Source organism: Babesia bigemina (genome assembly GCF_000981445.1).
Source record: "Babesia bigemina genome assembly Bbig001, chromosome : III".
In the NCBI taxonomy this organism is placed as follows: Eukaryota; Apicomplexa; class Aconoidasida; order Piroplasmida; family Babesiidae; genus Babesia; species Babesia bigemina.
Genome location: NC_027218.1, coordinates 3,260,202 through 3,284,531, shown reverse-complemented (window position 1 = coordinate 3,284,531; position 24,330 = coordinate 3,260,202). Strand labels below are relative to the sequence as shown.

General features: G+C 47.6%; 9 protein-coding genes across 9 annotated transcripts; 2 read left to right on the top strand and 7 right to left on the bottom strand.

The window, feature by feature from the left end:
• Positions 1-226: 226 nt before the first annotated feature.
• BBBOND_0313400 (phosphomannose isomerase type I family protein, putative) lies at positions 227-1,654 on the top strand (the record flags this gene model as incomplete). Its single annotated transcript, XM_012914170.1, has 1 exon — positions 227-1,654. One exon carries the CDS (start codon positions 227-229, stop codon positions 1,652-1,654), a length of 1,428 nt encoding a protein of 475 aa, XP_012769624.1.
• Positions 1,655-2,046: 392 nt separating this feature from the next.
• Positions 2,047-2,982, bottom strand: BBBOND_0313390 (hypothetical protein; the record flags this gene model as incomplete). Its single annotated transcript, XM_012914169.1, has 1 exon — positions 2,047-2,982. One exon carries the CDS (start codon positions 2,980-2,982, stop codon positions 2,047-2,049), a length of 936 nt encoding a protein of 311 aa, XP_012769623.1.
• Positions 2,983-3,720: 738 nt separating this feature from the next.
• On the bottom strand, positions 3,721-8,796 carry BBBOND_0313380 (Ribosome-binding protein 1; the record flags this gene model as incomplete). Its single annotated transcript, XM_012914168.1, has 1 exon — positions 3,721-8,796. The coding sequence occupies one exon, from the start codon at positions 8,794-8,796 to the stop codon at positions 3,721-3,723; it is 5,076 nt and encodes a 1,691-aa protein (XP_012769622.1).
• Positions 8,797-9,602: 806 nt separating this feature from the next.
• On the bottom strand, positions 9,603-9,845 carry BBBOND_0313370 (hypothetical protein; the record flags this gene model as incomplete). Its single annotated transcript, XM_012914167.1, has 1 exon — positions 9,603-9,845. One exon carries the CDS (start codon positions 9,843-9,845, stop codon positions 9,603-9,605), a length of 243 nt encoding a protein of 80 aa, XP_012769621.1.
• An 822-nt stretch (positions 9,846-10,667) lies between these two features.
• BBBOND_0313360 (hypothetical protein) lies at positions 10,668-10,853 on the top strand (the record flags this gene model as incomplete). The annotated part of the gene is made up of 1 exon (XM_012914166.1): positions 10,668-10,853. The coding sequence occupies one exon, from the start codon at positions 10,668-10,670 to the stop codon at positions 10,851-10,853; it is 186 nt and encodes a 61-aa protein (XP_012769620.1).
• Positions 10,854-11,235: 382 nt separating this feature from the next.
• Positions 11,236-11,982, bottom strand: BBBOND_0313350 (hypothetical protein; the record flags this gene model as incomplete). Its single annotated transcript, XM_012914165.1, has 4 exons — positions 11,236-11,667; positions 11,718-11,742; positions 11,777-11,817; positions 11,878-11,982. The coding sequence occupies 4 exons, from the start codon at positions 11,980-11,982 to the stop codon at positions 11,236-11,238; spliced, it is 603 nt and encodes a 200-aa protein (XP_012769619.1).
• Positions 11,983-13,028: 1,046 nt separating this feature from the next.
• Positions 13,029-15,997, bottom strand: BBBOND_0313340 (hypothetical protein; the record flags this gene model as incomplete). Its single annotated transcript, XM_012914164.1, has 3 exons — positions 13,029-14,153; positions 14,193-15,796; positions 15,988-15,997. 3 exons carry the CDS (start codon positions 15,995-15,997, stop codon positions 13,029-13,031), a joined length of 2,739 nt encoding a protein of 912 aa, XP_012769618.1.
• Positions 15,998-16,766: 769 nt separating this feature from the next.
• Positions 16,767-18,083, bottom strand: BBBOND_0313330 (ELONGATION FACTOR TS, putative; the record flags this gene model as incomplete). Its single annotated transcript, XM_012914163.1, has 2 exons — positions 16,767-17,684; positions 17,799-18,083. 2 exons carry the CDS (start codon positions 18,081-18,083, stop codon positions 16,767-16,769), a joined length of 1,203 nt encoding a protein of 400 aa, XP_012769617.1.
• Positions 18,084-18,501: 418 nt separating this feature from the next.
• On the bottom strand, positions 18,502-24,273 carry BBBOND_0313320 (Sec7 domain containing protein, putative; the record flags this gene model as incomplete). Its single annotated transcript, XM_012914162.1, has 1 exon — positions 18,502-24,273. One exon carries the CDS (start codon positions 24,271-24,273, stop codon positions 18,502-18,504), a length of 5,772 nt encoding a protein of 1,923 aa, XP_012769616.1.
• Positions 24,274-24,330: the final 57 nt, after the last annotated feature.

The following is a 24,330-nucleotide window of genomic DNA, read 5'->3' as shown; positions in this document are numbered from 1 at the left end:
ATCTGGAAGGCGGCAAAATAATAGTGCCAATGCCCACCACGGTTCGTGTCTGAGGCCAACATCCCGCTGGTGCGAAGGACGCGTAAAGCCACGCTATTGCGGTGCTACCAAGGGCCGTATTTTTATAATCTCGTGTATTTCGCGATCGGGTTGTTGTGCATTCATCATTTTGCCGATACCCGGGCACGTGACGCGACAGCCGGCGCGGCAAGGAATTTAACGGACCATGGAACACTCATCGCAATGTATCTACCGGATAAAGCCGGTTGTCCGCAACTATGATTGGGGAGCTCCGGCACGGTCATCGTTGGTGTACCGCCTATACTCCCACGTCGCAGGGCTTCCTTCCACACCGCCGGCAGACGAAGCCGGCAACACACCCTACGCCGAGCTGTGGGTTGGCGATCATGACTCCGCTCCTTGCATCGTAATCGACCTTAAGACACGTGTTCCATGCGCTAGTCGTGTACAAGAGGCCACGGATGGGCCTGAGCATGGAAGTACCGGTTCACCATCCACCTCATCTACCAAAGGAGTCACACAAGGATTCACGCCAAGCAACGGGCAAGGAGAAAGGCTATCTGCCGTATACAAACGCATGGGAATGCAGCTGTTTGGGCAAGAAAACAATGGAGTCCCCATACTGCTGAAAGTTCTCTCCATCGCAAAGCCGCTGAGCCTGCAAATACACCCGGACCCAGACACGGCATTGAAAATGTTTGCGCAGAAGCATCCGAGCATTGTGGATTGCCAGGCAAAGCCTGAAATGAGTGTGGCTCTCAGCACATTCCGGGCCATGTGCGGATTGAGGCCACTGAGCGAAATTATACGGTACGCGGAGCGCTACCCGCCATTTGCGAGCATGATAGGGACTGATGTTTTGGAATGTATGAGACAAGCGAAACCAGCGGAAGTCGGTGCCATCTATGCGAAGTTGTGCCGGCGTTTGCTTCTAGAGCAAGGTGAAATTAATGTCATCGAGGAACTCGTGAAATTGGTGAAGGAAAGGACGGATCATGACATATCAGAGCAGGTCATGATCACACTAAACGACCAATATGGCAAGGACATTTGCGTTTCCTTTGCTTTCGTTCTGAACTGTGTAGAAATACAGCGTGGTGAAGCGTTTTTCATACCTCCAAACGTTCTCCACAGCTACATAAGTGGGAACTGCTTGGAACTGATGAACAACAGCGACAACGTGATCCGTTGCGGGCTTACCTCCAAGGCTACTGACACCAAAGCTGTCATGGAGCTCGTGGAGGTTGAGGTACGAAGAGGCGATGCGTTTCCACAGCATGTCAATACAGTGACTCCGGAAAAGACATCACCCTATGTCACGATCTACCGTCCTCTGCATCCGCTTTGCAAATTTGCCGTCTGGTTATTCGAGGTACCGCCCAAGACTCATGTTTCCCACTCATTTAACAACGGAACGCGGCCGTTTTTGTGTATAATAGTGGAGACCAATGATGAAGTTAACGTGAGTTATGGATTAGCAGAGAAAGGTAAAGACGAGGTGGCGACTGCTTCCGCCGAAGAACAGGTGCCTACAGGACTGGGTGATGCATTCTTCTTATATCCCAATGTAGCTCTAAACGTCAAAAATAATGGGGATTCGCACTTTGTGATGTACTTAGGCACCGAAACATAACACAAACTGCAGTTATCCTTTGTAACAACGCTATGACAAAATAAGACTTTGTAAATACGATTGATGTATTGTTTGTCGTTTTTTAGATTATATGGTGCTCTACATGGAGGCAGTTGGCATAGGCATATTTACGAGTTTACCCAGGGCTTACTACTAGCGCTGTGGTGTAAATTGCGGATATCCACTCCGTATCTATCGAATAGACTGACACTGCTGCGTATGACGCTGAAAGGCATGCCACAAAATTGCCTGCTGAATGCGACTCACTATACACCAATGAGTACGTTTTTGGTCATGACGGATGCTGTGTTGTGGATGAAGATTGCACGCAAAAATCAGAATATAGCGACATTTCATTCATTTGAAATGCTTATTCAAAATTCGCATGGTGGCTATAATGCGGGCCAATAGGCAGAAACGTTTGTTGTCGATTTGCTTTTAGACTTTCGCAATCCCCACTCAATAGTAACATCAAATCCAGAGATGTCGTAAAGGCTGTTCAATAGATCATGATCTAAAACGCTTAAAGATTGGAGGACATACGAACCACGCATACTATCGCGGATTCTACGCTGCTCGTAACCCATGGCCTGCAATACCTCTCCCAAACGGTTCTGCGCTTCGTCTAGATCCGAACTATCATTGCTAGATCCTCGATCCTTGAGACCTACCGCTTTCAGTACCTTTCTAAAATTCTCTCCTGCCTCACTAGGCTCGGCTTTTTTTGCATCTTGGCTCGCATCGCGCAAGGATTCTAGGCCTACGTATAGCATCGGAGCAATCCCCACGAAAACCGCCGCGCAGTCTTCTGGGTTTTGTGAACATGATTTAACCCACGTCGCGTTTTTGCCGTAAGCAGATTTGTACTGCTCAGGGTGCTTTATATCACTGACGAACTTCTCGCAACCATTCACAATTTTACCTAATTTCTCGGTGACCGTTTCAGGATTGTCTTTTATGGTGTTAGCGAGCTCGCTGGGTTTCTTATCGATAAACTTGATGAATAACTTTAGCATCACGTTCGCGGGCCACAATTCCCTAAGCTCCTTTTGCCACATGTACCCCATGGAAATAAGCTTTATATGCTCGAGAGCTAGAAATGGCTTGGAGTCAGCGGGGTTGCCTACAGGGTTGTTTAAGACACCCTTTGCGGCGTCACCCACAACTTCTTCTGCAACACGTTCAGGAAGACACGGTGCTAGAAAATTGTAGACTGCGGCACCCATGGCCGCCAAGTTCTTTTCACCATCAGTTCCCTTCAGGGCGATCAACCAGTCAATGCCCTCCTTGAGGTTACGAGGGATATCAGTCAAAGAATTGTATACCATTTTGGGAAGATCCGTCAAAATAGGCGATTGGTATAGGTATGTGAAATGTCCGATCTATTTATGTGTCGTACGCTTAAACAGCTCTCTTAATCTACGATAAACAGAGGTGCTTTCAACACCTAACACCTAGAAGACCAAGGGGAACATCCAAAGTGTGCTCTACAGCAATTAGACAAACGGCGATGTTGCGACGACACAGGTGCCCACAGCAGCCAGATTCGTAACTTTGATGTGGCATGCAGTATCCACAACGCATGCCATTGGGTGTCCATCCTTCAAATGAAAATAGAATATATTAGAACTATAAGCGGTAGTTTATTTGCAAAGACGCATCAAAGTTGGAAGAGTTACCTGCGGTTGTGGGTAGTATATTACAGAGCCTGCGGCTTCCCGTGTTTATCACGTTCATGTGAAAGCACAGCCCATTATCTCACTTATATACACGCCTCTATAGATCGCAAATCTAGGTACAAAATTACTGATGTGGCATTAGTCGGCCTAATAGATGACTCACAACCTCACCTTAAATGGCAATCGTCAGCTCTAGAGGTGTATGGCAATCCACCCAGCGTCGCTGATTGGTAAAACGATGGGAACGTTGGCGCATTTTATTAGTAATCTAGATCTCCACATCCCAACCAACGAACATCCTAACGCATCAACTTCGCCATGTAATGAATTAGACAGTTAATCATGTCGCTTTGTGATGGTGACGCCGAGCACGGCCAACTTTGAAGATTAGTTATAAATCGAATGGCCAAAATTGTGGAAGTACGAGACAAGCTCCCCGGTGGTGCGCGGCGTCCTTCTGGTGAGGCAGTTGAGGTAGGAGCACAAGGTCAGCAAGGGGTCACTGCCGCCGCAGCTGGGAGTGAGGATGGTGGCAAGGGTGTTGCCTTGTTGCGATGTCTTAGCCAAATCCTCCTTTTTGAATCCCATCCTGACGCGGCTCTTGTGGCACAGGTTGCAGGGGTCGAAGAGGTGAGTATCGAAGGCAGAGTCCCAGCCTTCAGTCAGGAACGCCTGGAGGGGAGAGTCAGAGGGGGAAACAGCATTTCCATAATTATAATTTTGCCAACCACCATGTGACTTCTCCCGCTTACACTGCGCCTTCAGGAACTGCAACTGGTGGTGGCAGGCGTAGACGTAGTCAAGCAGCTGGCAGAGGAGGGCGCAACAATCAGGCTCATCGGATTGATTGGACAACTTGGGCTTCACAGTTCTAGATGACACATTTGCTTTCCACTTAGGTGCGATTGAATTGAGCACTGAGCCTGTAAACATGGCGGTAAGCTGGAGTATGTCGAAGACATCTTTGGGCCTGATGTTGGTGTGGTTGATGGATAGTGCAAGCTGTGAAGGGTCACTATGCGGGCCACTAAATGCCTTGGCAATGCACTTTTCCAGCGTGTTATGATGCTGTTCGTTCCTAAGCCCTGCCAGCCACTGAAGCATATCCCGGACAGTGCGAGGGGCCCGCGAAGGGAACAGCTCAGTCTCGGGGATGTCGGTGGAGTCTCCCGTTTCTGCCTGAGTCATCCACGGGGCAGTGCACATACTGACAGATTGCGCATCGTGCGTATATGGATCCACGTACCTGTTTGGGAGAGACTCCGGAGGATCGAGTGGGTCTATGCTGAGAGAGATGGCGGTGGTGGCTGGGTCTATTGGGTTCAGGGGTTGAAGTTCTTGGAGGGGGGGAGGCTCATCTATGTTTACGTCATAAGAATCGTCTTGGATTGTACGGTCGGGGACGTGGATCTGGAGATCAACGTCGTATTGTTCCTTTCCATATACATCAGCTGCCGTCGGATCCGAATTCTGTTTGCCAGTTGGTTGTGATACTTCGACGTTGCTGCCGTCCATGAAAGGGTCCATGTCCATCACTGTAGCCTGAAATGGTTCTGAAGGTTTAGTTATTTCAACGCGTAAATCAGGAGCAAACAAAGCACGGCTATACTGACTGGGTATATCAGGAACGATGATGGCAGGCGGCGCAGGTTTGCGGACGTCGACGTCAAACGTTTCAGACAAGTCAACTCCGTATATATCTTGCTCTGTCAAATCCACGTTCTCCCGTTTTGGCTGCACGCTGATTTGAAGTTTATCATCAGGCGGAGGTACGGGTATCAGCTCTACATCGGGAATTTTTGAATTTTGTGACGATTGAGAACCGCGATACAATGGAATTATCTCCGGCAATTGGAAGCGCAGATCACGAGATTTCGGTGTAACGGTACTTGTATGTAGTTTATTAGAATTTGTTTGATGTGCAGGAGGGCGAACGATCTCTACATCTATGGGTGGCGGTCTCGCTGGATGTAAATATTCTACGGAATGCGGTGATATGGGCGAGTCTATATAGTTTTCTTTGACCGTAGTGCCACTTATATATGGCATTAGTGGCGAGGGGAGTGAAACCATATTCTTACGCTTCATCTTTGATGGCTCTGTCAAAACGGTACCGGTGAAACTTGTCATATTCCCCATGATGTGATCATCAAATGCGACGGTTTCAGGCAATGTTTTGGACTCCAAGTCCGGTACTTCAGCTGGATTGTAAGTTTCCATGGGTTCTACAACGGATGCGTCCGAGTCTGCTAACACTGCTGGTGTATTGCCGGCTGCTAAAGTATCTGGAGGAAATTCAATCGCATTGCCGGATACATGTGGAACATTTAAGTCCCTTTCGTCTTGTGTAGGATTGGAGGAATGCGATACTGCAGGTCTAACTGATATTAAGTTTGGGATGTCAGGAAAGCGGGAATCTTTTATGTTTGGGTCTGCGACATCCTTCCCTGTTAAACGCATTGTCTGGTAGGGTGGTGCAAGATTTTCCAATATAGTGTGGATGATAGGTTGGCCTTTGGGTTCCTGTATGGCAGACGTGGCCAAATTACTATCTCCAATAAGTTGAGATGAAGGAGTTTTAATTGCAACACCGGCAACATTCAACATTTTCCCAATCATCTGACCGTCAACAGGAATGTTGACGGTCAGTTTAGATGGAGTGTTCGATACCTGATCAGGAGGTTTCAAGGATGGAAGCGGTGGCAATGAAGCACGTCGTTTAGGATTCGGAATGATATTCCCTTTTAAACCCACCATTGTTTGGAACGATGGGTCGTTTTGCGAAGATATAGGGAGATCATCGATTATGGTTGAGGAAAGTGAAGTGTCGGTAATCGACACCCCCGCAATCCCTGGCATTGCTATATCATCTGAATTCGCAGTGATAGGTGAGGGATGAATATAGGAAATAGGTGACAACTTATGGTTTACGCCAACCCCTGTTTGGTACCCATGCTTTGACATGGGTGGCGATGTATGCGCCGGAGGCTGATGTAACTGCTGAGATGTATTCGGAGCCTTGGGCCTCTTTATCGTGTAGACCCTAGGAACACCAATATCGGGAAATAAAGAAGTAAACTCACCAGCCGATATGCCATTATCGTTCTTTATGGCTTTACCAGTCACATAGCTGCTTAGAATCTGCTGTTCACTTTTCCATTCGTGTTCTGCAGCTTCTCTAAGCTGTTCTGATCTTGTCATTATTCGCCTCAGCTCATCTATCTCTCGTTGTGTTTCTACACGAAGCGAATTTTCGTAACTTCCATTATTATACTCCAATAAATTCATCTGGTCTTGCAGCCTCGCATCATTGTCATTTTTTACGATCTCTCCGTCCAATACCAAATCAGGAGGTTCTTCAATCAGGATACCGGTAAGAAGCGGTACGTCAGAGCCTTGTAACTGCTGCCATTGACGTTGACGCTCCATATCGGCCTCCTGATGTTTACGTATTACCTCTTCGTTCTGTTTCTTTTCATCCGTAACTCTTTGTAACATGGCTGCCATCTTTTGTTCTGCTTGCTTTCTTCTCTGCTCCTGTCTTTCTGAATACTGCCTAACACGCTGTTCACGTTTCACATCCTCATCCGACTTATCCTTACTAACTGGGCCCTCTCTATTATTTACACCGCCTATTGGAGTACTGTCACCTGTACCGGTATGAGGCTCCTGACTACTTTGTTGAGCACGCCCAGAAGCAGACCCCTGACCACCCAGATCCTGACCACTACTGGGAACAGGGTCACCAGGTGAAGGAGTGCCTGCACTTGAACCATTTCCGTCACTTTGACCACCCGGTTGATTTGTCGTTCCCTCAGCTTTCTTGCCTTGGTTCTGTGCTCCCTCAGCTTTCTTGCCTTGGTTCTGTGCTCCCTCAGCTTTCTTGCCTTGGTTCTGTGCTCCCTCCGCTTTCTTGCCCTGGTTCTGTGCTCCCTCCGCTTTCTTGCCCTGGTTCGGAGTTGCTTCATTTTTGGTGACCACGGGCTTGGCGGCCTCGGTTTTGGTGGCTTCAGATTCGTTTATGGATGCATCCTCTTCATCGGACGGCTGATTCATTAATTCTTCATCAGAATCAATTTCAGAGTCAAGATCATCCTCAAGCTCATTATCATCTTCAAGCTCAGGTTCAGTCTCAGGCTCGGTCCCAGTCTCAGCGTCAGGTTTAGGCTTATTCTCGTGCCCCGTATCACTCTCGAGCTCAGCGTCGGGCTTAGTCATAGGTTTCTTCTCAGTTTTCTTAACCTTTTGTCTACTTGCACACTGTTTGCCGTTCAATATTTTAAGAAGCTCATCCAAGCCGTCACTTGTGTTTTTGAGCTCATGGATGGCACCATTCCAATTGTCAAACAAAACCTGATACGGCGTGCTCTCCACTTTATACTGGTTATGATAGAATGTGAATCCGTAGGGAATAAAGTTCTTGGTGAAATATGCCGTAAAGGCTTCAGGATATTTGGGAGGCAGTACAGCAGTGTTCCGAAATAATCTGCTATTTAACGGAAGCCTTTTGGTGTCGAAAGCCTGAATATCATTCAATTTTTCTATAACTCCCCCCAAATGGTTTTTAAACCACTTAGCCATTTTCTTGGCGATGTTTTCCGTGGAAAGGACTTGAGGTTCCCGCGCATACCCGGTGAAAGAAAATCGGTTTCCCTTAAAAATTTTTTCAAGGGACTTTTTTAGTTTGCTGCAATGTTGTTGTAAGTCTTGCCAAGAAATGCAATGATACCTAGCTTGTAAGTTATTTTTGAAATCTTCCTCACCTGTCACTTTTTCAAAAATCCCACAAAAGTCTTGCACCAAACGAAGAGCGTTCGCGACGTTAGACATATCGGAGCCATGCTTACCAAAAACCGATGTAGCGAACACATCGAGAAAATAATTGTAGCCGCTGAAATGTTTGTCCAAAATCATTCTAAGGTCATTTACCATATTGGAACCCTGCGAATAGCCACTCTGATGACCCATTTTCAACTCGATCTCATCAAATCCACCGGAAATGACACCGTATTTTCTTTCGTTGGCTTTTGCAGTAATATATGCATCAATTGGACTTCTCATACGTTTACCATAACCAACCTGGTTTTCTGTCCACCCTCCTCCACCAAGCGCCTTGAAATTAGCGTCAACTTTGTACCGCAAAAAGTATATCGCGGAGAGTAATTTGGGAATAGATTCTAGTAGAGCGTAGAGTACATCTTTAGGGCTTTTATTTCCAAGATAATGACCGCGAGCATTTTTGCACAATTTTTTATGAAAGTTAGATACTCTGCTAAGGAAAGTGGAGAGCGCTTTTTCAATGTTACCTTGATTAACACCGATATATCTATCTTTAATAAGCCTATACAGTCGATTGGCAATGCTGCTTTGCAGTGGTTGTCCTTGTTTGTTAGTATACAACCACTCCAAGAATTCCAAACACTCTTTAAGAGTCTTGAATTCAGGACCCTTGCCACTCGCCATCTCTTCCACTTCAAACACCCACTAACCCACTCTAACAAAACACCACGTCTAGCCTCCAGGACTATGTGAACTGGGAAACACTGGAGTGATCACACCTCCAGGGTGACACCTCTTAATGCAGCACGGCAGACAACTAAGTGTGCTGAGTGAAAGGGTTATGAAGTAAGACGTAGAGTGACAACAATACGCATCATATTAAAACAATGACACACCTAAACCATCATCATAAATCCATGAACCATCACAAGAATCCTATAGACACACCACTCACCAGAGGAGGGAAGGCGACAAGCCAAGGCAGCCTTGCTGGAGTGAAACGGTGGAGCAAGGTGGGAGAGGGGCGTTGTCAACAAGGATTGTGGATGTTGATGGAGCGGTTAAGACGGACATTTTGGTGGACGTTACGTGCTGTGGTAAGTGTTTGCTGTCAGGTGGGCTGGGTGAATTAGGCAGTGGCGTCGTCCACGTAAAGGTCAACATCAAGGTGGTGGGTTTGGGCATGGTTACGGTGATGACTAACATAACGGCCGAGATCATATCGCAGGTGGAGGGACGATATTCTGTGCGAGCATAGGTGAATAGTGTGGAAGCGGCCGACGAGTGCGTACAAAAGATTACCCCGGTCGATACCGTTTATGTTGTCAATGATCATTTGATGCCATATAACCATGCCATCCGTGACAATACAGCGTAATAGCGGGCGATGTACCATTATGAAACATTTGATTAAACGTCATTAGACATGCATTGTTCTGTTTATCTACAATACTGTGAACCATGTGCGATAATTCACATCTTCGAGTTTATTAATGATTGCGATGGAAACTATTCATTCTGCCGGTGCAGAAATCGCGGACCTTGTGGAACGGCCGAATGCGAAAGAAGCTCATAATGCATACGGCGAGGAGGAAGAGGATGAAGACGATGATGGGCAGCGAGACGATGACTACATGGTCTATATTTTCGCCATCACAACAACCACACTCACAACGGCCATTTTTTATTTTACATGCTTTCTGACAGTATTCAGGCCTACATGGCAAACTCATCATGGACCCACGTATACCCGCCAAACATTGTTCACACCCGTCATCGTCACCACTACATCCTTCACAACACAAAATACAGCATTTACAATCACCTGGTGCACAGCCATGGTCACACTTACATGCCTCTGACATCCTCCCCTCAACCTACAAAACCATGAACCACGTACATCAGCCTAGCACACTGACCGTCATCCACCGGCGCTACGGTAGCAACCAGATGGCCGCCATCTAACGCACCGCCGGTTATATCACTACTATGCAGCTATCACAACTGAAGTAGTACCCAATCAAGGCATGTGAAAGGTATCCTGGCCATGTCATGCAGGTAAACCGGTGCCAGCTGGGCAGCCAACTCTATCCATCACAGAAAATCCGACGTTGCGACTGCTTAAGACTGCTGTTGCATTGGTATCATGATAAGTGCCTAAGTGAACCACATTACTTAGTTATCGTGTTTCTCATTTGCACTGTTACCATCAATGTCACAACCTCGCCATCCATTGGCCATCACGTCACAACTCGGTGGATCCTATTGCTGGCATCTCAAATAGTAACGCTGCAATTACACAATTATTCATTTAGCATGGCACTCAGAAGCTGACTACTTAGGTGGCCAATTACTCAGCTTCACAGTGAGATGACGTAGCCACCTCTCACAAGTATCCAACGTGACAACGCATTGACGAAATTAAGGTTGACGTTTAGGTCATCACTCTGGTCAAGTGCTTGGTCACCTCACTGCTCATGTGATTTATCATCAACGCGATCATTATATTGTCTAGCATATTAGATGTCAGTTGCCAGTTAGGGTATCTGTGGAATATGGATTACGATGTTTGCGCTAGCAAATTGCTGAGATCAGCTGTAAAACGCGATGCAGAAGGGTATCTTGCGTACGAGGAAATCGCGGATGTTGCGGCCCACCGGAAAGCGGAAGATGCACAGGTCGAGCAGGATGATGGCGACGATGATGGCAACGATGACGGCGGCGATGGTTTCGGGGCTTGAGGGGGGGGGGAAGTAGTTATATCATCGCTCCTACGATTGATCATCAACGCAATCATTACTGTCTACAACATTAGATGTCAGTTGGCAGTTAGGTGATCGGTGGAATTTGGATTACGATGTTTGCGTTAACAAATTGCTGAGATCAGCTGTAGAACGCGATGCAGAAGGGTATCTTGCGTACGAGGAAATCGCGGATGTTGCGGCCCACCGGGAAGCGGAAGATGCACAGGTCGAGCAGGATGATGGCGAAGATGATGGCAACGATGGCGGCGGCGATGGCTTGGGGGGAAGTAGTTCCTTTACTGCTCATGTGCTTGCTCACCAACGCAATCGTTACTTTGTCTACAGCATTAGATGTCAGTTGCCAGTTGGGTTATTGCGATCAGCTGCGCAGTAGATACCGCACCCTGTGGAACGGCCGGATGCGGAAGTATATCATGACGCAGATGACGACGATGATGAGGGCGACGGGGACGATGATGTAAGGGATGGGGGAAGAATCGGTAGTAGACTGTTGACCGGAGACCCGGTGCTGAGCACGGGAGGTAGAGCGTTTCTGTTCACAACAGTTACATTCACAAGCCTCGCTGGTACATGTATAATCTCCAGCACCACATCCCGAAGGACGGCATACCTTTCGCTCTCTGAGCGGTGTATTTATCTCAGAACATATACTGCACTTGCTTCTACTATTACATTTGTCACAACACCAGGGGCAGCAACTACAAGTAGCGATATTACAATTAGTATTACACTGGTTGTCAAGATACCTCTCCCCCGTCACCATCTTCCCCCCGCTCCCAGTCCCCTCAACCTGCGAACATATCAATCACCTAGCAAGCACTCACCAACTGCAACACGTACCACTGCCGCGCCCACTCCCCTCAACCTGCAGACATATCAATCACCTAAGCAGCACTCACCAACTACAACACGTACCACTGCCGCGCCCAGTCCCCTCAACCTGCGAACATATCAATCACTCAAGCAGCACTCACCAACTCACATGAACACGTATGCTTACCGCTGTAACCGCCAACCTGTTTTCGCAGGGCCAAGCTACCGACCCCCGTCTGCCGGCAGCCATACGACAGCCGCGTGTCATGCAGTACAGAGATACCAGTCCCATAGGGGGTATATGTAGATTGCTTACCTTGCCTCACATATGCCTGAGCAAATGTATTGGAGGTTCTTAGACCCCTAAATAATGGACGCGCTGTTTTAATCACTGCTCATGCTGCCTTCATGATGGATCATTAAAATGATTGCGATGCTGCTGGATTATTGGCCCCACCTGTCATCCGGCACGCATGTTATGCTACCAAAAAACGGCGTCTCACTTCAGCAGGCTATTTTGTTTTCTCAAATTAGAAATGATGACAATACTATGCATAGCGTCTCACATAACGTTTTGTTGTTAATACCGTATCACTCAATGTTACAATGAGTTGCAAATCCCAACCGTGATGGTGTCGAACCCCCTGTTGAACTGAGATTTCCCGAAAGCTGTTCACCTGCTTCGGCGACTCGCCACTTCGCAACATGTTTACCATCGTGTTACGAATTAACATCTCAATATAAAAATTTCGAGATTTTGTTGTTGCCCATCCCATCAATCTGTGGGCTGTCACTGAGTTGGGTAACACCTATACAGTTGCGGTTTGCATTTACCAATGTGACTTACTGCAACATTACATAGCAGCTTATATAGTCTACCGTGAGCACATGACGATGAGTTAAGGCAGTAGGCGTCTGTTTCGCAACCCATTGTTCGATACGGCAAGGTGTCTAGTGGTGGTCGCTCACCAACATCGGTGAAATAAGTGTCGTTCATCGCTAAGCACCAGGTATTACTCATTGCTACGTAATAAGCGCGTTGTCTGTTTTGGGATCTGTGACCATACATGGAAATGGTAGCAGCCCACCTTCCCGGTTTGTACAGGAGAAACTGTATAACGAAGAAGTGAGACGTATTTTCATTTCAATCTAGTAACCAGCCATTATGTTTTACACAGAAGTTATAAAGACTAAAAAGTGCTATTGGATTTGCAACTACAGTAATTTCAACAAAAACCTATGATGCCACTGGAGACACAAACCAACATAACGACCAACATGCACTATGACAATTAAAGTGGCTAATTGCCAAACAAGTTATCACGCCATAGTTACCAATTACTTGGCGTAGTAGTTCTCGATCTGGATGGTGGATAAAATGACCCCCTTGATGGTGACGCAGCGACACTCCAACGGCGGCGTCTGGCGCAGCGTTTCGCCAGCTCCTACGAGTTTGTTATCGAACTTCAGTGTGACAAAATGATTAGTTCGAGATGCTACTAACGACTGACTAATCTCGCTTATGTTTTTGATTATTCCATCCACTAACACTTCGTCGAAGCAATAGGATGGTTCTAGGACGTACGGTACTGGGCAGTAGAAAGCCGCTTTGCGTGCGAATTGAAGGTCAATCATGCAGCCGATTTCCTGTCCATTGTCGTCGTATAATTTGTGTGTTTCAGGCTTGAACAACTTATCGGATGAGGACGTAACACCGCAGCCCTGCATATACGGGTCTGTGGTTTCGATGTAAATTTTAACTACGTTCCACGTATATCCTTTTGACAATTCCATTACATCCGAACCAGAACGCGGATAATCTTTTGTGGTGGTCACATCGTCAGTGACGGACAAGTCCGATGTTTCGGGCGTCTTGCCGCATACAAATGTAATGGGCACAAATTGCTTGTGAGTCGTGTGCTTAGATATAATAATGGCACTTCTATGAGATGTGAGCACCATTGTTTGATACACAGTGGTTCCGCCAATAGTCAAATATGTAAAATCCAAGGCACCTGGAGTGGTAGATATTGAATTTTCGTATTTGTTACGTGTAAGCTCATATCCGTGAAGCGTATCGTTAATGCTGTAATAAAACAATTCAAACCTTCTGGGAAGCCATGTAGTTGTTATCCTTTCATTATTTCCAACATTCTGCTCCCCGGGATAACAATGCATGAACAGACTTGTCCCCACATGTAGTATAACTGTTTCCGGCGATATGTTTCGAATCATAGGCGATTTAGGTACAGAAAGCCCGTCACTCGATAAGTCCGCATCGCTCCAGGGGATCAGCACGTAAGGGGGGAAAGTAAAGGCATCCTCTTGGCGGAAGACATGATAGGTATGATAGTACTCTTTGTTTCGCTCTAGAATAAGTCTAGAGGTTTCGTATCCAAATTGGTCGACACATACGCAGGCATAACTGATAGGGGTATCGTCGTTCAATTGAATGTCGAAGACCTGAAAACCTGGAATAGGGTAAGGTGTCACATGACGTACAGGTTCAGGTGATAGAATAATGCTGTTTGAGTACAGGTCGTATCCTGTGGACTCACAGTTATTGGGTAACAATTCCCCATCTGGTTGGCAGTGAATTCCAGTGTTCAAATTGCCCCACTCAATGGGGAAAGTACACTCGTAAACATTACCTATTCCATTTCCCATGGATTTGGTCGAACAATGCGTCCTGCTGATGTCAGGGTCGAATACGCTTTCTGCACCACTTTCGCACCCTAAAATCCTGTAATTATGCGTAAACGCAAACGAGATGTTCACAGCGGCAGTTATGCTTTTAAATGTATACTTATTTATAGCCTTCAGTATCCAGTGGAAAAAGAACGAGTTTGTGCCAGCTATTAATGCGAGGGGCTTGCCCGGATGATACGTCAGCTTCATTTCACCCCGTAATATTTGGGATACATCTAACTCGAGAGCGTCGCCGGCAATAACTTTGTGGTGCAAGATTTCGTCGTAAACATCAATTTCGTATATCGTATTAAGTTGCCGCAGCATGTTCAGGTCTTTCGGCGAGATGTCGGTCTTGAATAAATACTTGGGAGCCCTCTTAAAGACTAGACTAGCTGATGAATTATTGTCGGAGGGCCCCGTATCCACAGCCTGTGCGGGAAACCTTATGGTCAATGTGCTGCCTGGATGAAGTACCACCGAACACCAATGTCCACTGATGGGTCGCACCCGATTGCGGAATATCATGCTGGCAATGTCACAAACGTAATCTGTTTTAGTACGTATCTCTATCTTTGCCTTTACGTCACCTGTCTCGGGATCGATGCATCTGCATTCTCCACCGAATGGCGGCAGGTCAAATCCTTTGAAATATTTGGCCACTACCCAAGGTCTATTGTGATCGAATTCCATATACAAGTGCGGCGTAGGAGGTATTACGTTTTCGCCGTTTGGGTCAATAAGGCATTTCATACAATCCTCAGGTTCAAGACGGCCCTCGCAAAGAAATCCGATACGTGACTCCGTCATGGGATCCACCACACATGAAGTTACTTCACTGGTGTCATCTGCAGTAGCCTCATGATGGGCTGCAAATAGTGGAGAAGGACGGCTCCCACAACCCTGCAGTGGCAGATGCGCGTTCCCTCTGTATAGGAAAAAGACTCCCAATCCACCTCCTACTTTCTTTATCTCCTCAGTCAACGCTGTTGTTGGCTCCCAAGGTATTTCTTCCATATGGATGGCGCGGTTGAGGCGATCAAGTTGACGTTGCAATGCATTAGTAAAATCCAAATCTCGAGGTCCACAGATGAACATCAGACGGCGCTCATTCATGTGAAAGAGTCCGACGACTGACAAATTTATATGTATGGTTGTTTGCGACTGATCCAATACCACTGATGCAAATTCAGCTGGGGTATCTGTCACGATTACTTTGTTAAGATTAACGGAACGAAATCCACCATCATGACCCACGTAAGTGTTGAGGTCGGATTTTTCATACGAATTCGGTCGAGGATGCAAGACATACTCGGTGCCATCGACTTTACGTGGACAGATTACAGTTGCAGAGCCAAAGTATTCGATGTTCACGTGGCATCTAGAGATAGCATTGTCCGTAAGTAACCCATCTGGATCTGCAAAGTCACAACGCAGTGCATTACAACGCGTAATACAATGCAACCATATTGCGCAAAGCGCCAGTATCAGGTTCATAACTGGAAAACTGTAAATTGTAATTAATTGCGTTGACGTCACTGTCATTCAATCATAGAACCGTTTTCACAAAACATGGCATTTAAAGCACAGCAACCGATATAGCAGACACCAGGAAGCATAAACAAGCCGTAATAATTTTTTGTATAGCGTTATGTCTACAACTGGAGCAGCAGCTGTTTGGCTAGTCGCCGAAGAATTTTCCGTCACGTCTCGAACCGGAACAACATATCAATGAGGCCAATACGTTATACCAATACTTAGAATTTTTGACACTTAGAAAGCGATCAATGCAAAATGCAGCACAAAAGTTCATTCATCGAGGCACTGTATTTGTTTTTGAAGACGTAAATCTCTACTAAATTAGCTCCTTATAATTTGCGGTACAAGTCGTCATTAATGACCATAAACACGAATATAGTTTAGATATTGCAGTTATGAGTCACAATTTCGTGAAGAAAATTAGTACTAAGGGCCTCACTGGTTGCTACCGCCGGTGGCATGAAGAACCTTTTCTGAGACGGATATCACCGACGTTCCATACATCGGCAAGCACCCAAAGAGATATAATGTGGTGATAGCTACCAGATGTTGTAGATAGCAAGCCTGTTTCAACTGCTAAAGGTGATACGAATTGCACTTATTTCTTTCATAACAGCATGGTCGATAAAACCAAGAAAGGTTAATGAAATACCGCACTACTTTAATAACAGGTTATAAAGTTACTACATAGAGCTTAGAGGCACTACAACATGTAATACGCGTGGTTAGGCAGGAAGTCTGTTCGAGATTAGTGGCAGATTGGCGTGTACTTTTACTGTAACACTGCGTCACTTGTTAAGAGATTATGAATGGTATATTAACATCCAAATTGATTTATGGGTTCGTTTATCAGTCACATATCACCGGTGTTGCGCCTGACTTCATGTACAGCGCACCCGGCACAGTTATGCTAGCTGCGCCTATTAACTTCGCTATTTCATCTAGCGTTCGTCCTACGGAAGCTTCAGAGTCTATATCGCACTTCCCAAGTCCCACTTTAGTGGCAATATCATGCATTTTTGATTGCACGGAGTCCAGATGCATCCAAGGTTGTTGAAGAATGTGGTTCACATCGGCCATTCTGTATGGCCTGCCTTCCTCGGTTTGCCATTGTTCGGTGTTCAATGGATTGCACACCATTTGAATGGCAAGATGCCGTGCGATATCTCCAAGGGTGTCCGAAAGGTGGTTGGACAGCGTGGCGTTAACGCCATGGTGTCTTAGGCTGACCAGACCTAGAATAGAGCCCATCACTCCCTCCCCAGTGCTTGTCTTTTGATGCACATATATGCCAACATGATCGTTTCGAAGATTTCTTTGGAAAGCGATAACGGTAGGCATAACGATCTTGGTCTTGAATTCCGCAGACGATCGTTGTAGCATTTGGCTCACTGTAAGACCATCGTCACCGTCAGATATAATGTCGTTGCACGACCCAATATCTAAAGGTGCAGCTGCCTTTGTAGCGTTCGAGTGAGTGACGTTGATGCGACTATTATCGATGGACCGTTGGATGGTCCTTCTGATGTCGTGGGCGAGTTGCGCAAACTTGTCACTCGACGTTACGAAGTCACAGTTGCAGCACAACTCCACTATCACCGACTTTTCTCGTGTTCGTATGTCGCTTGGAATAGCAATTTTACCTACATGAAGGCTTATACTCGGGACTAGAAAATTAAACATACCAAATACTGGTCTTTCTGTGTCAATTTCGAGCTGACGGTTATGCTGCGCCCTTCGCACATACGCAATCGCTGCGTCGAGATCCTGCAGCGTGATAAATCCATAAATACGAATGCAACTGCAGTGCGACATGAAGATATACGCACTCCAACGCACATATCACGTTATGCGTACAGACATTTATGCCTGCAAACTAACCCCATTGCAACGGCTTAGAGCTTCTTTACACTCCACTACTCCTGCATTTGTGACTTTTCTGAGTTGCTTTATAGCCGCCAAATTTTGCATGCCCCTGAAAGCTGCAATGCTATTACAACCAACTCCACCGTTCAGGTTTAATCGGGCATTCCAAGATGAAAGAACCGAGATGAGGTGTAGAGACGGTCTTTTCATCAGACCGGCGATTACGTTGCAGGCCATTCTAACGTCTTCATTCACCTGTGATAGCAACACAATTGCTGTTAAACGACATTTGAACCACATAAAGTGCCACTATGGCTACATTCAACACATACAGCGTATGTTGTGCGCAATTTTACAAGATTGTCGACCCTTCGAAACCCAGCGTCGAGTCACAGGCCTACCAGCTATGACATACAGTTTCGGCAATATAATCACCGTAACTAAGCCTACATTACGAGGAACAAGTGTTGTAATTTAGCATGAGCCAAGACAGCGTCAAATGTGTATTTCGGCCCATTAGACATTCGCGTTTACCGGCCGCACATCAGATGCTGCAATGAACGCGTATTTTACACATCCGTAACACCATCGCTTGATAGCGCAACCAAGTTGAATTAATTGCACATATTGGCAATAGAAAACATATATTGACGAGACTTGTACACTCGATTTATTAACGTGGACCTGTGTACGACATTACACGCTCCGTACGGCCTTGTTAGCTTTCGGCTGCCTGCTCAGCCGTTTCTTCCACCTTATCGGCTTGCGGCGGTGGAGCTGCAAACACCACCCTCAGTATATCCAGGAACAGCTCCTTGAGGAAATCCGTTGTGGAGAATGTGTGGGCCAAGAGCGAAGCGAGGGCGTATTCCCCTGGGCTGGCTGACGTCATGTCCACTGAGTCCTTTACAAGTTCCAGACACTGCTTGAGCTCCCCGTCGTTCTTGAAGTGCTGAATACAGCCCTGGTCGGCGCTTTTGAGCTCCGGTGAGGTGAGGAGCACCAGGAGGAAGTTCTTGAGTGACTCCAAGTACGTGTCGCTGGTTGTCTCCGTGTAGTACTCCCCGTTGCTCGGTATGATCACATTGAGAATGTAGTTGGTGATCGTTATCAGCCTCTTGACACACGACTGCGAGCAGATCTTCTGATCCGACGTGTAGAGCAGGTACTCCAAGCTGCTTGCTGTTTCCTTCACCTTCTTAATTTCCACAGCTCCCAGCTCCATGGTGCTCAGTGTGGACATGTTTGCCAGCATGTATTGACAGATGAGGCTGGTCATCTCCGCTCTGCGGGTGTTGATGTCGTCGACGTCTGGGAGACTGTAGGACGCCAGATGCTCCGTCACGACATTTTCCATCCACACAGGGCATTTACGTACACTGTATATATTTTTGCTGAACGGCCCGACAATCTCCCAATTGCCACGGCGCGCGTTTGCGATTTTGGGCGGCATCTTGTTCAGCGGTAGTGCAACCATGTGGTACATGAATGGGTACTGGAAATTGTTCGTGAGGATCGGCGCCAGGAGGTAGTCGAATATCCTCACAACTCGTGTAATAGTCTTGCATCGTCCTTTTGGTGCCGCCTCCTTGAGCAATATTTTGTTGAGCGCCTTGTTGGCCTCCAAGTATATGCGCTGCGGCCCCATTGAACACATGATGGCGAGCGCATGGATTGCGTACAACCACAGGGCCTCAACGACGTCCTCATTTGTGGCGAAAGATTTCATTTCGATGAGCATTTGTATTGCCACTATCCCCCGGTTGTGGTCATCGTCGTTAACGTCGTCACCATCTCCGCTGAAAATGGCCAGTGAGAGCAACATCTGTACCACATATTTCGCCATGACATGTGGCTCATATTTGACTAGACATTTGTTGTTTCGCATGACAATGGGCAGGACAGATGCCACCGAGTTTTGTATCCGCCTGATCCGAGCCGCCCCGGGCATCGCGGTTGTAACGTCCTTTGCAAACGGCAGGCTGTGGTTGGTGACTCTCTGGAAAGCGGCCATCATGACCTTCATGAAGTAGTTGTTTCGTGCGATAACCTTGCTTGTAGCTATACTCGATATGACCTTTACGGTGGGTTCAATGTGGTTGTAGAAGACTCTGTTTTCGAAGTGTATGAGCATCTGCAGCAACCATGCACCCAGCCATAAGCACATGTCTGACCACCTAATACTCATGTCATCCGTTGACTCCTTAGCCGAAGTTGCGTTACCCTTAGCGTCACTTCCGACCGACCCATTTGTGGAATCGTTTTCGTCGCTGGAGTTACGTTTACCGCGGAACACAACCACATCGTACTGGGAGTTTTGCGTGAACCAGAGTATCAGCTTGAGCATCATGATACACAAATAGGATGACAGGACAGTGTCACTCTTGACAGCCTTCACCAGCTTTTCGGTGGTATTCAGCAACATTGCTAAATTCTCGTCGTCAGCTATTTGTTCATATATTTCCTCGCCCTCCAAGAGTCCGAAAACCTCGAGAACATCATCCGGTTTTGGTATGTGCTCCAGTGCGTCGCGGAATATGAGAGTGCTGGCCATAAGATGGAAGACCTTTACAGTGAACATCACGTTGATCTTTAATTTGGCATCATCTTCCTTGCTTAGCGCTCCCCCGTTGCGCTTAATAACCTGCTTGGTGCTGTCGAATACGGTGATACAGACCTTCGTGAATATGCCCAAAAAGAACGCGGGCTCCGCTTTGCTGTTGAAGTTCTTTATCTCTTTGGGGCACGGTTCCAGCAATGACCCTTCTTGCGATAAGTTTGCTTCCGTTTTTGAGCTTGCCGATCCCTGCGACGGTTGGCTCGGTGCGCCGTTCGGCTTTGCGACGGTTGGCGTCTCCTTGTCCTTTGTTGCAACCTCGACAATGCGGCATGCGATGACCTTCATAACGGTCAAGAAGTTTTCGCTACCCACGTTCGTCGTCGCTCCAAGGAATAGGCTGTTGACATTGTATATGTTCAGGAATGCCAACCTAAGGTTCATGTAAGCCAGCACCTGTGGCAGCAGCTCCTCCCTGTCGGAGTCATTGCCGAACGCCTGCGTCACTTCCTTGATGGCGTCTTCGTCCTCCTTCGACTGTATCGGATTGACCCCGCGTTTGATAAGGTCTACATTGAAGTAGGGATTTTCCACGGGCACGTCGCAGGTCGACTGGACGTCACAGAGGAAGAGGAACTGTTCGTTGGATGCCTGTTGCGAATCTGAACGTTGTAAGCTGAGCTTTGCAAGCTCATCGAAATCACAATCACCCATATCGCTCTGTTCGGCGCTATTTGTGGCCACCGGTTTGCCGAACATGAAGTTAGTCCATCCTCCTAACCACCCGGCACCTCTTCGCGCGTCCAGGTTGCGCTTGAAGCGGATGGTAGGGGGCACCAGGGCATCCGTCAGCGCACTGCAGTTACCGAACACGTGCGCATCGATATCCAAGGCCGCAAAGGAGAGGGGCAACAGGTTGAGGTAATAAAGCTTGATTATGGTATCCATAACTTTTACCCAGGATGCCTCGTCGAACAAGTTGGACGCAGTGGCAATCACATTCAGCAGCAACGCCAGTGAAAGCTGGCACCTGTAACCGATGGTGTCATCGATGCTGATGCTCGAGAGTTGGAAAGTTTGGTTGATGACCCCCTTTTCCTCGAACTTCAACGCAACTCTCATGAAGAGCCATATCATGCGTATACACCTTTTGAGTCCAGAAATCGATTGTGAACCAACGAGGGCCGTGTTGAGTGCGTGGTGGAATCGGTTTTTGCATAGGAGTTGGAATATGCTGCGCTTTATTCCCCACCCATAGGCCCAAAGATCCGTGTTGAAGCTGCACATAAGCCTTTGCCTCTGTAGCACGTGGTCCACCCAGAAGAAGTTGTCGTACTTGACCGCCTCAACCTGTTCGGATGCCTTGTGAAGCTTAATTTCGTGATGTTTGATGGTCGTGTATATGTCCTCGAGGAATTCGAACGGCAGGTTCTTACCGTTATTTATACCCTTATTGTTTCTGATAAAGTCCTCCAGTTTCATTTTTTTCTTGATCTGCGAGTTGTGCAGATCAGTGTTGAGCATGATAATTGAGTACGATAGGACGAAAATGACGTCGGCGTTCGCTACATATGCGAATCCAGGCTTCACAAGCCCCTCTACAACGCCCGCATCCCTGTTCTTTGCGGTCTTGCTATCGTCTTCTTGTGTGGTTTCATTTTGTGTCAGCTGCATGCTGGCTACGATGCTATCGTCTTTGATCGCCTCAGTGACAAGATTCATTCGCTCGTTGGTAAGTATGTTTTCGATATCGTTTTGCATGAATTGTCTTTTGAAGTGCTCGTATGGCGCCTCTTCTTCGGCTGCGATATGATCGTTTATCGTCCCCACGTTTGCAACCCCGTACGAGGTAAAGTTGAGTTGCCAGAAGGCATTCTCCTGTATAACCCACCTTGGCCTTTTGCTGTCTGGCAGTTCCTCGTTCGACTGCGTCTTTCCGTTGTTATCACCCTTTTCATCACTGTCATCGGCCAGTGGTTGCGCTTCGAAGTATGTGGAGGCAAACACCTCAATGATCCTCTCGATCTGCTGCGACTCACCCGGCAGCCTGAAGGATGAGAGGAACATCCTGATCGCCATGACAATCGGGAGCGCCCTGAAACTGTGTAGCTTGGCAAACTCTATCCTGACTTGGTCCATGAATTGCGGATTCTTGTGTGTGCCGAGGTACTCTCCCACCTTTTTAAGGTCGATGTCAGGAATGCACTTGAGGAACGTGGCCACGTCTTTCGGCGTGTGATTCTCCGGAAGCAGCCCTATTTTCTTTACCAGCGGTATCCAGCCATCTCCCAGAGGTGTGGCATTGAACGTCTCCGCAGCCTCTCTTAGCATGTCCTTCCACCGCTTGAGTTTGACAAAGTGTGAATCCTTCTCTGCAATCGGCGAGCTTTTGGTTTCCATGGTGTCGGCCGCCAACGATTTGAGTATGCCTTGCAACGCATTGAGTGCCATGAACTCCACATTGACTACCCAGTTGCCTTCGCCCGCTGTTTTGGTGTACCCCGACGAGGTCTTCCTTTTAACGGGTGCAATTGAGTGCGCCAACCTAGCCTTCACAGGGTCAACTGCGCCAGCGATGGCGTCGAAGTCATGAGTAGGCACCAGGCAGGTTATGACCCCCTTGATGAGCACGTCCGATATGTTCGCGCACCTGACGTCGCAGTCGTAGTTCGCGTACAGCTCCATGATGAGCTGCTCGTTGTGACACAAGTCTACGATGAACTCCATGTTCATTTCGATGATGTCTGGCTTGAAGGAATATGTCTTGGTCTCGTGCACGTGGTTCACTACAGATGCGATAATGTGCGTGAGCAGCGCCTCGAACTGCGCCTTCATCTGCGTCCTGAAGAAGAAGAGCAGGTTCTTGAGCGACCTCAGCACCAGCGAGTACAGGGACAGCGTTTCCGTGAAGCACATGCGATATATGGAGTTGGCTATAAAGACTTGGACTATCGGCAGCACCGCGTTGTACTGCCTGTGGTAAAGCGACCCGAGCTCCATCGTTTGGTTGAGTGTGTCCAGTCCCACCACACAGACGTCTGTGCAGAATTCGTTCCACAGCGCGGGGAACGAGATCACGTTTTGCGATAGTATGGCGAAGTCGTTTCTGAACCTGGCAGCTGTGTCCTTATCCTCCTGGGAGAGAAACGAGTCCTCCGCGTTTAGGCTAAAAGATTGCTGCGACGCCTTTTGAGCCAGCAGCAGGCTGATGAATATAAAAGTGCTGCTGATTCTGCGCGAGAGCCCCTTCGGTTTGGCCGGCTTGATGGCGTTCTTGTCGTAGTGCCCGAGCGAGGCCTGGAGCAGGTTGACGACCTCGTCGTGTATGAGCTTCCGCATCGCACTGTTCCTATGCCTCGCAGTGAGCAGCGTTGCGATCATTTTGAACATGACACATATGTTTTCGTTCGTGATCAGGTTGCCTCCCTTTGAACGCAGTATGTCGCAGAGCGTCTTCAGGATCTTCAATGTCAACAGGTCCTCCTTGGGCTCCACGTTAGTGGAGAAGAGCCGCAGCAGCTCCTCAAAGGTGGTGTTGAGCACTACCGGGGCATTCTTGTGGCTGAAGTTGGCGATTTCACACTGCGTGAACTTCGAGATAGCCTCCGCGCATAGTATGATGAGCTTGCTCTGCTTCGAGTCGCATGTTTTCATGACCTCCAGGAATGGCCTTATGTGCGCAATGTCGAGGAATATGTCCTCGCTGGGCACCCCCTTGACTATGAGGAGCTTGAAGTACCTGGTCAGGGAGGGCTCCTGCAGCGCCTTGCCTGAGCCGGTGTCGGTGCCCAGTACCGGCACAAGGCTTGTGGTGTTCTGACTGTTTCTGAGGTGGTCCTTAAGCGCGGAGAGGACGTGGTAGGCCTCCAACTTGACCACTTCTATGCGCCTGGGCCCCTCTGTGTGTCCTCGACTGCGGTCGGCGGTCTCCATCTTAGCAGCCCGTCTGTTTTCAACCTGTTAACGTCTAAGCATCATTTCTGGGTCGTG